At 39.5% G+C, this 14,517-nt stretch overlaps 1 protein-coding gene across 9 annotated transcripts in view; it reads left to right on the forward strand.

Annotated features, from left to right (window-relative positions):
* The window catches only part of KDM4C (lysine demethylase 4C), a 463,532-nt gene that overhangs the window by 273,243 nt on the left and 175,772 nt on the right, over positions 1-14,517 (forward strand). For 4 of the 9 annotated variants that reach the window (XM_067553078.1, XM_067553081.1, XM_067553082.1 and 1 more), the window contains exons 10-12: positions 93-331; positions 3,289-3,632; positions 12,581-12,692. In XM_067553078.1, the coding sequence (XP_067409179.1) occupies positions 93-331; positions 3,289-3,632; positions 12,581-12,692 (695 nt within the window). Of the gene's footprint in view, positions 1-92; positions 332-3,288; positions 3,633-12,580; positions 12,693-13,193; positions 13,338-14,517 lie in introns of those variants that run through there. The other 5 variants (XR_010920738.1, XR_010920740.1, XR_010920739.1 and 2 more) reach the window with 3 other exon arrangements.

Raw genomic sequence — 14,517 nt, forward strand, 5'->3', positions numbered from 1 at the left:
CTTAAGCAGGTGAAAGGGACATTTATGTTGGTAGACATTTTATCTTATCCAAGACAGACATTCTCCTATGACAGCAATATCTCTTATAACAGTTTCCAGCACACCAGATCTCGATCTAAAAAGCTTAAAACTCCAGAGGACGAGAGAGAGTCAGCTATGATAGTTGGTGCAGAAATCATAGCCACTGAATCAGCTACAGATGGCTTCAAGGTCAATGAAAAGCCAGCAGAAAAAGTGAAACTGGTAAACACAAAAGTGCCTTCTGGGGAAGAGAAAAACGTTAGTAGAATGCAGCCGGATCAACATTTATTGGATAATACTGAGGTCTCAGGTGAGAAAAGGACTGATTATGTTTCACTTATAAATTTTAGGCTATTAATATTATGATACCATAAGTTTGTTAATGATAAGGCAAATGTGTTGCTCCATGGGCATAATTAAAAATGCCTATTCATAGAGTTTTGTGCAGGGAAGCAATGAAAGCAGGAGCATCATGTGATATTTGTATGTGATCAGAGCAAGAACACAACCAATTTAAAATATTGAGCTGAGAGCAAAACAGGTAAAATGATTTTTACTAATTTATTTTTAAAAGAAGGACCTCCCCCTCCAAAAAAGCACAGACTTTTGTTAAATGAACTCTTTCCATAGATTGGCATATTGTAGTGAATGAAAATCTTGTCTGGAAGATGATATGAAGTACCTTATCCATTGAGAGAGAATGTATATAATATATACACATGAAATGTACTGCTTACATTAACAAGCAGAAAACGAATTACATATAATGTTATGAAAAGGCTTTGTTTTCACAGTATAAAAGTTCTGTTATATAAGCTACACTAGAAGGTCTGCTGGAGTGCATGCTCCCTGTGCACACATTACATATGGCTTTGCCAGCCCAGAATTTTTTACTTGGCCTGCTTTGGTGCTGATACGTTTTCTAGGATTCATTTTCTGTTCTCTGTATTAACTGAATTTCAGTGCAGGCAAGGCATAGTCTCACACTCCTTTCCAGAAGGGAGTTTAGGTCCCAATTAAGCAAAGTACTTGAGCACAGGCCTCATTTTTAGCACTTGACTAGTCTCATTGTTTTCAGTTTGGCACCAAAACTGTATTTTCGGGTATGAAGGTTATTACCTTTACTGGAAATACATCATTGTTCGAATGTACTGACTAGTGACTGTAGGCATTGTACAGTTCTAAGCACCAGATGACAAGGTGAATTGTCCAAACATGACTTTAGCAGGACTACTCACGTGCTTAGAAGTAAGCATGTGCATAAATACTTTGCTGAGTTGTGGCTTTATTATGTCCAGCCTTTTGCCTGATTTTCAGACGTACTGATAACTCACAACTCCCACTGACTTAAATGGAAGTTGTGAGTGTTCTTCACTGCGGGGAAAATACAAGTTATAGTTAAAGTGCCACAGTATGAGCATTTAGTGGGGTACATCCTTTGTAAAGTGGAGCTCAGTCCATTCTTCTTTTCATAATTAAAAGATGGAAGATTGGACCTTTGTAGTGGGAGCCTTGTGCATGTGACAGCTGGGCTACATTGTTGCCTATATGATGCTGGTAATTGGTGCCTGCATCCTCTGGTTTATGCCTTCCAAGAATTAATTAAAGAGAATATTCTTCATATCTGGAAGTTTTGTATTGACATCAGATGAGATTACATATTGGTAAATTCTGCAGTCCTTGACCTGCACAGAAACAAAATGTTTGAAAAGCAGCTTTGAATAACCATCATTAAAACAGGAAGGAAAGACAGAGCAAGAGAAGGAAAAAGAATGAACTTGACAGCAAAATATTTCCTTCTTCATCCCCTAAATACAGAATTCTTCTTCCCCAAATTACCCATGCTTAGTATCCCAGGTGAGCAAGACTGAGGGTTTTTTATACAAAACAAGTCATTATTTCAAACCCAAAATCCTGCAACCTTGCAAGGTTAGAAACAGGAGCTTTATGCCACTTGGAAAGAAGAGATTCCTAGCTTCTTACTGGAAACCAACACTTGTTTCTAACCCTAGAAGTATCTATGATATCGGATTTTATAATGATGATATTTTTAGATAGACTATTTTAAGTCATTTTTAGGTATTTTATAATTAGTGGGTCTGGATCTCATTTACATTAAGGCTACTCTACTCTCAAGTGTCTTAGTTATGTGAAGGGAACTTTTAGGCTCCTTTACACTGACATTAAGGTGTAAAGTGGCCTTTGTGTAAATGAAAATCAGCACATTAATTTTGACTTTTCTCTTCCTCTAAGCCTTACACAGTGAATCATAGGGAGCTGCTTCTTCATTGTCTCACATCTTGTGTAGTCACTTACATCAGTGCAGAGTGGGTGTAAAACACTACCAAATCAGAATTGTAGCATTATACACCTGCTTTGCACTACTGTAAATGAGTACAGAAGATGGAGGGCAATGGAAAGCCACACGCATGTTAACAAAGGCACCTGGATTTATAGACAGAGTGATGCAAAAAGTAATTCTGGGTTGGTTTTTTAATTCTAAAACTTTCCTAAGATATTTTATTTAGCATCCTGTATATGACATGTAAAATACATTGTGATGTGGAGTAGCAGAGAGGTTTTGTATCTGCACCCATTTACAATGACCTACACAACCACTTTGTGACTTCCCTCCATGGGAATGCAACCAGATATATGATTTTAATATTCGTTGTATAGTGCACATGAAATTAATCTTCAGCTGCACTGAAGTACAAAATTACTCACTGTAATTTTTTAATTTTTATGTCAGACTTGCTATTTGCAGACAATTCTTGATATTTCTTGTAAATATATTCCCTTATTTTAAGTCATTATTTCTTGTTTACAGACAGATTTTCACAAAGGCATAATAGGTGTAAATTCAGAGTATAAAGTTCAATATGCCGACCATTTACAATGGTTATTTCACCAACTAGTTAAATTGCTTGTAGACTGTCAAAATAATAATGCTGTGTGCATATGGATAATTTCAAGTGACACAAAAATACTTTGTCTAGTTGTTCAAATTGAAAATGCCAATATAAAGAAAGACAAGATGTAAAAAAAAGTTTTATACTCCAAACTCAATAAGCTATTAAATTTTTTTTGATAAAACATATCATTCTATTTTTTAGTCTTGCCTTTCATTGATGGAATGCTAGACAGGATTTCTAAATGAGAAGCAGTGTTATGAAACTGATATTCAATTTAGACTGCTGTGAAAATGGTATATAATAATGGTGTGTATATATATGTTTATTAACAAACCCATGTTTTGATCCCTAGGGAACATCTGTTCAAACTCACTTTTTAGCCCTACTGCTGTAATGCAGAAAATAAAAACGGAAGATGTGGACAAGGAAGATTCCAGTATTGCTTCCTTTAGTCCTGAGGATTCTACTCTCCCCATATCCACATCTGTCAGTTGTATAAAAGAAGAAGCATGTTTAAAACCTCAGAATCAGTCTATGCAGATTGAATCGTGCCAAAAATCACCTGAATATGCTTCCTTTGAAGTGGAAAGCCTGGAAAAAGGGGAAACAAATAGTGTATCCACAGAGGATGATGTCAGCGACCTAGAAAGCAGTGAAAGTAGTGAAAGTGGCTTGGAACCTGGAGAAATACCTGCTGTAAGAAAAAAATGAAAAAAATGCTTTGAAAATACCCATTGTATATGAAACATATTGCATGGTTGATTTAATGCATTCCTAATCAAGTGTAAGGGCACAGACCTTGTTGAATAGCAGGCTACTAACCAAGGCCTGGTTTAGTAAAGTGCTTAAACACATGCTGAGCTTTCTGTGTGTGTAGTCCCATTGACTTCAATGAGACTTGAACACATGCTTAAATGAAGCATGTGCTTATGGGTTCTCCTGAAAAGGATGATTTCCTGAATTGGAACAGAATTCATTGTAGATTACTTGATAATTCTTTTTCTTTTCCTATTTTGAATGTCTGCTAATCTTACGGTAGGTAGGCAAGTCTGAATTGTCAGAAACTATAGCTAAGCCCTTCTCCTTTTCACTAACCGCCAGAGTGCTGCTGTAGCAATATTAGAAAACTTAGAGCCCTTGAAATAAACTAAAAATGGAGAAAAAGCATCCCATGAGAGCATACGTAGCCACTACTATAAGATGTTGAAGTGTGAGAAAAACTTTCACATCTTAAAAGAACTGAGGGAAAATGCCAGTCATATACCATAAGCCAGTGCCTAAAATGTGTGAGGAGATTGCCAAACTTGTCAATAAGCAGAAGAAAGAAGAACTTGATCGTGGTATACCTGACCATTTACTGCCTCCTATCCTGAATATCCAGCAATCTGACATGGGGATATGAACAGCAATAAATAACCTCCTGGTCAGACAAGTGATTTGAACTTGTCTGCCCGTGGTACATAATAGTTTATCTCCTGAGAGCTGTAATACCTTAATCTATTTTCAATTGTTGGGTTTAGTGTATGGATGCTGGTTGGTGCTGGTGGCCTGTGATCTGTAAGGACATAGACTGCATGATCTGGTGGTCCCTTCTGACCTTAGACTTTGTGTAGCTATGCACTTTATTTACAAGCACTATAGAGGGTGCTTAGGGAGCAACTACAGATTGTAACACCCTTCTGCCAAATGTTAAGTGTTGCAGATGACTAAAGATAGTTCATATAGTGTCTGGCAAAAGTATGTTCTAAAGACCAGGTCGCAACCTTGCAGATCTCTTCATAAAGCCTTGTGCTCTTACCACTCCAGAGACTGCCAGTGACCTAATGAAATAAGGCATGACATTGTCTGGTGAAAACGTGTCTTTATGTACTTTGGCAATATATGCTTTGATCTATATGACAGTTGAAGTCTTTGGTGCCTTCTCACCTTGGACAATAGCAGATGAAAACGGAACTTGACTTCCTGAAGTGTTAATACCTTATATGTAAATCTGAATGTCCCTACATACATCTAATAAGGTATGCTGTTTTTTTTCTTCAGGTGAAATGGATTTAAGAGAAGAAAAGTAGTGCAGTTTCCTGAGCTCTGTGGAAATTAGTGTTTTACTTAGGAATAAATGGAGGAATAAATATGAGGGGGAAAGGAATCCAAGAGAGCTGGCTGTATTTTAAAGAAACCTTATTGAGGGCACAGGAACAAACCATCCCGATGTGCAGAAAGAATAGCAAATATGGCAGGCATCCCGCTTGGCTTAACAAATAAGTCTTTGATGAACTTAAACACAAAAAAGAAGCTTACAAGAAGTGGAAGCTTGGTCAGATGACTAGGGAGGATTATAAAAATACTGCTCAAACATGCAGGAATGAAATCAGGAAGGCCAAAGCACAATTAGAGTTGCAACTAGCAAGGGACGTGAAGGGGAACAAGAAGGGTTTCTACAGGTATGTTACCAACAAGAGGTAGATTAGGGAAAGTGTGGACCCCTTACAGAATGGGGGAGGCAGCCTAGTGACAGAGGATGTGGAGAAAGTTGAGGTACACTTGGAAGAGAGGAAGGTGATTAGGAACGGTCAACATGGATTCACCAAGGCAAAGTCATGCCTGACCAACCTGATTGCTTTTTATGAAGAGGTGACGGGCTCTGTGGATGTGGGGAAAGCAGTGGACGTGATATACCTTGACTTTAGCAAAGCTTTTGATATAGTCTCTCACAGTATTCTTATCAGCAAGTTAAAGAAGTATGGGTTGGATGAATGGACTATAAAATGGATAGAGAACTGGGTAAAGCATAGGGCTCAACGAGTAGTGATCAATGGCTCCATGTTTAGCTGGCAGCTGGTCACAAGCAGAGTGCCCCAGGGGTCGGTCCTGGGGCCGGTTTTGTTCAACATATTCATTAATGATCTGAAGAATGGAGTAGATTGCACCCTCAGCAAATTTGCAGAAGACACTAAGCTAGGGGGAGTGGTAGATACCCTGGAAAGTAGAGATAGGATACAGAAGGACCTAAACAAACTGGAGGATAGGGCCAAAAGAAATCTGATGAGGTTCAACAAGGACAAGTGCAGAGTCCCATGCACAGCTACAGAATGGGTACTGATGAGCTAGGCAGCAGTTCTGCAGAAAAGGACCTGGGGGTTACAGTGAATAAGAAGCTGGATATGAGTCAGCAGTGTGCCCGGGTTGCCAAGAAGGCTAATAGCATATTGGGCTGCATTAGTAGGAGCATTGCCAGCAGATCGTGGGAAGTGATTATTCCCCTCTACTCGGCATTGGTGAGGCTTCATTTGGAGTATTGTGTCCAGTTTTGGGCCCCCCACTACAAAAAGGATGAGGAGAAGTTGGAGAAAGTCCAGCGGAGGGCAACAAAAATGATTAGGGGGCTGGAGCACAAGACTTATGAGGAGAGACTGAGGGAACTAGGCTTGTTTAGTCTGCAGAAGAGAAGAATGAGGGGAGATTTGATAGCAGCCTTTAACTACCTGAAAGGGGGTTCCAGGGAGGATGGAACTAGGCTGTTCTCAGTGGTGGCAGATGACAGAACAAGGAGCAACGGTCTCAAGTTGCAGTGGGGGAGGTCTAGGTTGGCTGTTAGGAAAAAGTTTTTCAATAGGAGGGTGGTGAAGCACTGGAATGAGTTACCTAGGGAGGTGGTGGAATCTCCATCTTTGGAGGTTTTTAAGCTGCGGCTTGACAGAACCCTCGCTGGGATGATTTAGCGGAGGTTAATCCTGCTTTGAGCAGGGGGTTGGACTAGATGAGCTCCTGAGGTCCCTTCCAATTATATGAGGAGAGAGATTAGTATACTAAATACTAATTTAAAGTCCAGGCAAGAAATCCGTGTACCAGAGGAGGTTGAACGATATCAGCAGTGTGTAGAAAATGTGTAAAATTGGGGTGAAAAGGTAAAGATATTCGTTTGTCCATGGTGTTAATATGGACAGCTGGAAATGGCTGAATCTTGAACTAAAGGAGCAGGTCTGTTAGCTCAGATTCAGGAGAGGCTTACGTTTTTAGAACTAGACATCCTGAATTCATTCCCCACAAATGAACTGACCAGGCAAGTCATTGGAGCTGGTGGCCCATACAGGGATTTGAAGTATTGTGACCTCTGAAGCTTGTCATGAGCTTCCCCAGCCAGGGGGAATGTGTAACACACTCACCAAGTATGTCTTTATCCCTCTCTAGTGGATAAACCACATAAGATGTGATCATTAATTTGCTATTGCCTCTGAACTAATGGACTGGGTCCTTTAGCTCAGGCAATAATGGGGTATGCATTCAGATTCAGAGGTCTTGGTATTAGTCCTCAGAGATGAACCGATTATGGATGTTGTTATAGAAACTATAATGGACACATTAATAGTGCTAGAAAGTTGGAGAATCATGCACACTTGGTAAAGGATATCAGGGTATTGTAGGTTCCCTGTAGAGAGCAAATGACTTTGTATTAATGTTATCATTTCTGTGTTGAATCTAAATTTCCTTCTGAACTACTTGGGGGCCTTCAAATCCAGTGTTGCTCTGTGACTCCTGTCCTCTTGGGAAAATTGGAGAATATTGAGTACATTTCCTTTTAGCATTTGAAATGTAGAACAGGCTGTTTCCCTATTTGTAGACAATGAAGGATGGCTTCTTGTGTAATCTGGCACATCAGTTCATTTTTGGATATTGGAGGCTCAATGAATCTGGGAGGAGTTCAGTTCAATTGAGTACCATTCAGAATTAATTCTATAACCTAAACTGTTTAAGGTAATGTGCAAAGTTTTGGAGTCTCCCTCCTATTTTGTCCTGGGCCTTGTGTATGTGGACCAAAGAGTCCGGCCATTATTCTTAGAGGTGGAAGAAGGCATGGAAGTAAATTCAGATATGGATCTCCTGGAATGTCTCTTACCATCTACTCTCCATCTTCTACCTCTATTATTGTCTATGTCTATAGAAGTCAGAATCTCTTCTTTGATAGCAGGATGACCAGCCAGAGGGCTGCCTGTTTCTGCTATCGCAACAAAATTGCTTCCTGTGCTGTTTCATAGAAGGGAGAGATTTCTTATCTTTGTCAGAAGTTTCCTCCAATACTTTATCACCATTCCCCAAAGAGTTTCCCTTTGAAAATATTAAGGTAGCCATCATTTTTGCTTGTAAATTTCTTCCCCATGCCCTTAAATTAATACATCTATATGTAATGGTGTTTAAAGCCATGGATCTATTGGAAGATCTCAGGGCTCTTAAGGATGCATCTGCAACAAAGAATGATGCAGGGGGAACAAGCAGTTCTTGTAGAGTTGGGAAGAGTTTTTTTGTCTTTGGCCGGTGGTTAATCAGTTAGGTTATTTGTTCATACAGGATGTGGCCCTTGAGGAGTACATAGGTGGGGCAGAAACTGTCAGCATTGCACAGGAAGCCCCAGTGTTTTTCCTGAGAAAGTACTCAGTACTTCTGTCAGTAGCTATGAAAACTTCCTCTGATGGAATCAGTGTTTCCTTAAAAAGTTGGACAACTACTACATCCACTTCTGAAAATTTAACATATTTGGATTATGTTTTGGAAAAGAGTAATTAAAACCTCTGGACTGATTAGGAAGCTCCCATTCTGAATTAGTTGTCTCTGAGATACTCAGAGGAGTACATAGTCTTCCTTTTGTCCATACTATATTTATCATTTCACTAGTTGAGTGAGCAGGATTTTCCTCAGGTTTGTCCAATTGTGGAACAATGTCCAGTGTATTCAGAACTCTCCATAATTTAGAATAATAAAATTGATGGGTGAGAAGAGTCTATCATGAGCTGCTTCTTCAGGCCCTGCCTCAGGAAGCTCATGTTCTTCCAGCCAAGAGATGAGAGAGGAATGGGAACATTTACCGTCATCATCATTAGATTTCGTTTTATGAAAACCACTCTTTTTATCTTTACACCTGTTATCAAAAAAGAGGCATATGTGGAGGGAAGAGAAGGGTCAGATAATGCAAAACAAGTGAAGGTTTTCATCAAACCTTTGAAACTCTAGGCTCAGATAAAGATAATTTAGTTCTCAGATGAGTAACATCTTGACCCTTTAGAGTGTGCATTAGTTCATCAGAATCACTAAGAATGAACAAATTGGTTTGCTTGTTTGTTTGCATGTATGTAAAGGAGGGTTGAAGACTTGGATGGAGGAGGATGATACAAAAATAATTTGGATATTTGTGATCTGTAGATAGTCTGGACTTCCACAGGAAGTGACTCATACACATGGATGGTGGGTGGAATGTTGATTTAGGAAGAAGGAGGAAATTGAGTTGAGGACCCCAGAACAAATGGAGAATCAAACGTTATGAATTGCACTGTCTAATGAGAGGTGAGAGCATCCAGTTAAATTTTCAGCACAATAGGTTGGATTCATGAAGGAATAGCTTCTCAAGGGTATGAGGCAGAGCTGTGGCGGCATATATTGACTTATCTTTGGAACTGGTCCTCATGGTCTACTAGCTTCCTCAAGTAAAGCACCTGGTACAACCATGCCATCTGCTCCAGAAGCTGATGAAGAGCTCCTGTGGGGCAGCATGGTTGAGCATGGTTAAGACGAGGCTCTTGTTTTTCTTAGTTACATTGGCTAGCGTGGCTTTTTCCTGCTGGCTTAGTGGGGTTGGGACCTTGTTGCTGACTTGAAGCTGTGGCTTTTGTCTGCCCCCTTGCTTGTGAATCTTTACTCTTCTGCTTGTGTTAGCACAGAAATGGGTGAACGCAAGGACATAACATTGGAGTCATACGAAGAGTAAAGTGATCCCTCAAGGCATGGCTGAAACGGGGTGGGTATTGAACGCAGCCTGATTTCAGGGGCTTAGGCGTCTTACCCCTTTTGGACTTCAGAGATGCATCTAAGGTGCCTTTGAGGAGAAGTTCTCATGTTCATCAAATCCCTCTAAAAATAATGTCTGTTTTTATTGTTATTAGTACATTTAATAAAATCTTTCCATTACTACCCACAACAAAAATGCATGATTTCTGTTTTCTCATGTTGAGATAAAAGGCAGTCAGGATTATCTTGGGGAAGAAGAACAATTGTGGGCCATAATGAAAAGAGGAGTATGTAGCAATAGTTGATGTTTGACAGGCTGGACCTGCCTCTGATACTAGCAGAGATAAAAAACGACCTACTGTTGCATTGCCAGACATACTCAAAGTAAGGGAAATATATTTTAGAAGCAGAAGGAAAACAGCATTTGCCCTTTTACAGACATGAAGATTACAATAATAATTTTTTACAGAGATGTGAGATTTAAGAGTCCTGACACCACTTCTCCCCTTGTAATAATATAAAGCACTATACACATCTCTTCAGTGTTGTGATCATGCTGTGTTACAGGTTATATTTAATTTATCTGTTTGGGTACCTCTCAGATGTTCCGAAGTGGCTTTTCAAATATTCTCCAGTTCTCCTGCATGCTCTGTCTTATGGTTGTACAGAATTATATTACAGAGATGCTTTTGGATAGGCCAGTCTGCCTTACTTTTCTCCTCAGCAAGTTACATCTTTTGATGTCATAAACCCATCCTGTGTATTAGCCACAACATCCTTCTCTTTCCACTTATTGTAGTAAACAGTATGTAGCTCTGTATTGTAGTGTTTGATATTTTAGAGAAGTTCTTTTCACCCCAAGAGGTGCAATCCTCAGATGGGCCATTAGGGGGCACCTGCTGGGTCACATCCAACAGGTTGAAGAGGAAAAAAAATGTGCAAAATGTTACTTGGAGCCAGGTAAAAGCAAGAAAGGAGCAAGTCCCTCCCTCTTCTTCATCCTGTTGGTGTCCTGCCCCTACTCTTGACCCTCAAAACCTGACATCCAATCACAGGGAAGCTCTTCCCAAACCTCCCACATGGCACTCAGTGCTGTGGTTGGATGTGGCACTTCTAGAGGCTATGGAATTGATTTTAGTTCCTCTTGACATAGGACTTCCTTTGAGCTGAGTGCTTTTCAGGAGGGGAGTTGGGAGAAGAAAAGGGAAGCACCCTCAGCCAGTAGCTAAAACCAACTTGCTAACACAGCATCTGCATCCCTTCTCTAGCATACCTCACCATCTCAAGGCCCTATCCCATAAACCCTGCCATTGTTTCTTCCCAAAACTCAAACCTCCTAATCCTTATTGGCTGCAAAGAATTGAATGTGATACATCGGGATTGGGGATGATCTTCAGGGCAAATATTGGGTTGTGGACTCAAACAGGTGGAAAAGTACTATGTTAGAGCCCAAATGAATAGAGAAAGTAGATTTTGGTTTGAAACAGACTGAGGCTCTCTTGCTTCCCTGTGGATATTATTATTAGTTATGTGTATTGCGGTACTGCACACAGGGCTCAGTCAAAATCTGGACCCCTTGTGCCTTGGCATTGAAGAAACACATAGGCTGAGATGCTTTCTGTCCCCAAAAGCTTACAGCCTAATATGAAACAAGAAGCAAGTAAGTGTGATAAAAGGAGAAAAGGAAGGAGGAGGACAAAAGTAAAAGACAGGATCAGACAGTGATAGAAATTAGCTGTTGCACAGCTTGATGGTTCCTCGTGGCTGCACATAGTTTAAAAATTATTTTAAAAAATAAAATAAAATAAAAACTTAAGAACAGGGAAAAATCAGCTATTTCTGTGTGCTGCTCAGCCTGGCCATCATAGATGGGTGATTTCTTGTAGTCATTGCAACAGAAGCAAATCTTCAGGAAGGATTTGATGGAGACCTTCAGTGACTTCATGAATTAATTATGTGGATTGACTGTTCACATTCTTTTATGGGTGGTGGTGGGAGTCTAAGGACCCCTTATCTGTTTAACTGACTTTGAAGTCAAATTGCTACCATTTTCCTGCTTTTTTCCCATGAAAGAGTTGCTGACAGCCTTAATTTGCTGTCTTGTTGCTCATGCAGATGTGCATTGTTTTGTCAGTCATCTTTTGCTTCTCCTTTATCTATCCTCCTTATCTAGACTGGTAAAATCAAGAAATGATCTCTGGTACTGATCCTTGATAAATGAGGCTGTTGTGACCTGATTTCCCCCCCCCCCTTTTTTTTTTTTTAAAGTACCCATATGATTCTAATTACTGACAACTGCATGAAGCCACCACAGGGAGAACAGCACGGTTGTGCAGATAAATGAAATGGCACACACATTTCCATTTAATACCTTATGATTTGGTGTAATAAAATGCTTTGAAATATACAGAATATTCTAATGTACATTACATTTTCAGCCAGTATTAATCTTTATTCAGTAAATTTAACATTTATTTATTGTAATCGTATATTAATGGTTGTTTTGTGTTTCTTTTAATGACAAACTTAAATAATGCATTTTAATTTTTAGTTCTTAAACTGAATTGGTAAAAAGTTGTGAAGAAAAACAGTGCAAATGTTTTTTTTAAAAATATGCTGTTATCCTAATATGTTGTTTTCCACACCTTTTTCCAAAGTAAAGTGAGAGATTGTCCCATCTTCTCTAGCTAACAAAATAACTAATGTCAGAGACAAATTTTTGAACCAGAGATGAGAAGTTCTTTGTGTCTTATGTGAGAATTTATCTAACAAAGTGGCTACCTTATACCATTAGCAGAAGAATGTTCTTGGTCATCAGCATTAGTTTTGTTCAGTTTCCAACTAAACTAAAGGTGGTTTCTCTCTTTCAGTTGGCAGAAATTGAAAGAAAGAAAACATGTAAGAGTTGGCGTCATCCACTAAGTAAACCCCCGGCCAGATCTCCTATGACACTGGTTAAGCAGCAAGCAATAAGCGATGAAGGTGAGCATGTTTTTAATGTGTTTCTCTAATTATAGCTGACTGTCTATATAAACCTGTATACATATATATTTTAACTGTTACAAAAGTACTGAAGATGAAAGGGCATTTTGACTATGTGGGAAATCTTCTAAAGCTGCAGAATAATTCCATTGAAAAGCTTTCAGCATGCTTGCTGACTTCACAAGCTCTTTACTTTTTCCCCGTTTTCACTTAACTTCTCCTAAATATGTTAGAACTGTCTGGTAAGAAGCTCAGAACAGTATGAAGTCATTTAAAATGCTGTGTGTGGGATGAAGACACTTTCTGTAGCCAGATCTCCTTTGTTGGATTTCACAGCAATTGGCTTTAGCAGCATACTTTATATTTTGTACCATCTTATTGTAGAAAGGCAAGGATAGCTATAAAATGCCATTTCTAGATTCTTTGAACATCATTCCTGCTTGTAAATTGTAGCTTATATGATTTTTTTTATTTTTGCATTGGAATTCCATTGTTTTATAGACATCCAGTTGAAAAGTGGTTCTGGTAAAAGACATCTGTAGAGCTTCATGAAAGAGACCATAGATGTTCCGAAACATCAAAAAGGTTACCAACAGTCTTTATTGTGCCTTGAATTGTGGTCCTACAATTAGTTACAAATATAAAGGGAGACAATTAAATAGACTCGGCTCTCTCTCTCTAGGTTTGGCAAAGCCATTTTACTATATCTGTTGAAAATGGAGAGGAACAGTTATACCAGTAAGTTTCTGTAATAAGCAAAGTTCAAGATTTTAAAAATCAGGGATCAGATCCTGAACATAGCTGAGGTGAGCTGGGGTCAATGTAGGCCAGCTAAAAGCAAAAAATAGCCCTTAATGTAATTTAAATCTACTCAGAGACTGTTCTTCCTATCCTGATTTCTGACACAATTCCTATTCTGTTGGGGGAATCATCATCATCAGCATTATGGCAGCTTTCTGCTTGTTTTGGTGGTGCACAAAGCAGGTGGAGTCAGAGCAAAGAATCTGGCTCTGGGTACCTAAAGTTAGGCTCCTAAATTCACATTTAGGCAATTAAATAATTTTTAAAAACACAGCACAGAGCAGCTCCCACTGACTTCCAGGAGTGCTGCTGTGTACTCAGCCCTTCTGAAGTTCAGTGCAGCCACTTAGATGCCTATATAAGGAGCTTAATATTATGCACCAATCTTTCTGCAATATTAAAATTGTGCACCTTAAAGCTAGATACCACTATGATTGACTTTCCTTAGATTGGACAGTCTTTTAATAGAGCCAGATAAAATAGGGGTTCTCTCATAATATTTCAGGGTATGTGAAGGGAAGTTGATTTAACTTCAGTCAACAATCACCTGCTGAATTAATGAAGTCGGTTGGCCATGATCACACCACACTCATTGCATCAGGGGAGTGCGTCCCCACCAGCCACACTTGTATTGATGGATAAAGCATTGCACCGTGGGTAGCTATCCCAGAGTGCAACCAGCCGCAGGGGATTTTGGGGAGTTCTTCTGACTCCCATGATGCAATGTCCTCCCTCTCTCCCTTTATGTCAACAGCAAACAAACGAACATTTTTTCACGCCACTTTTCAAAACCCTGCATCAGCTGTGTGTACGCCATTGCCTAAGAAGCATGGAGCCCGCTCAGCTCTGCACTATCATTGTGAGCATCATAAACACCTCGCAACTTATCCTGCAGTATTTCCAAGGCTGAGAGAGAAGCCAAAGCATGGAAAATTTCAATACTACTCAAGCCGCCCTGCTACAAGCCATAGAATGAAACAATTCCTGGTTGCAGCTGGCTGTTGTGCAGCAGCTGAACTCAGTG

The sequence above is a fragment of the Emydura macquarii genome, unplaced genomic scaffold (assembly GCF_026122565.2).
Source record: "Emydura macquarii macquarii isolate MOO-44397 ecotype Brisbane River unplaced genomic scaffold, CSIRO-AGI_Emac_v2 contig_1451, whole genome shotgun sequence".
Taxonomy (NCBI): domain Eukaryota; kingdom Metazoa; phylum Chordata; order Testudines; family Chelidae; genus Emydura; species Emydura macquarii.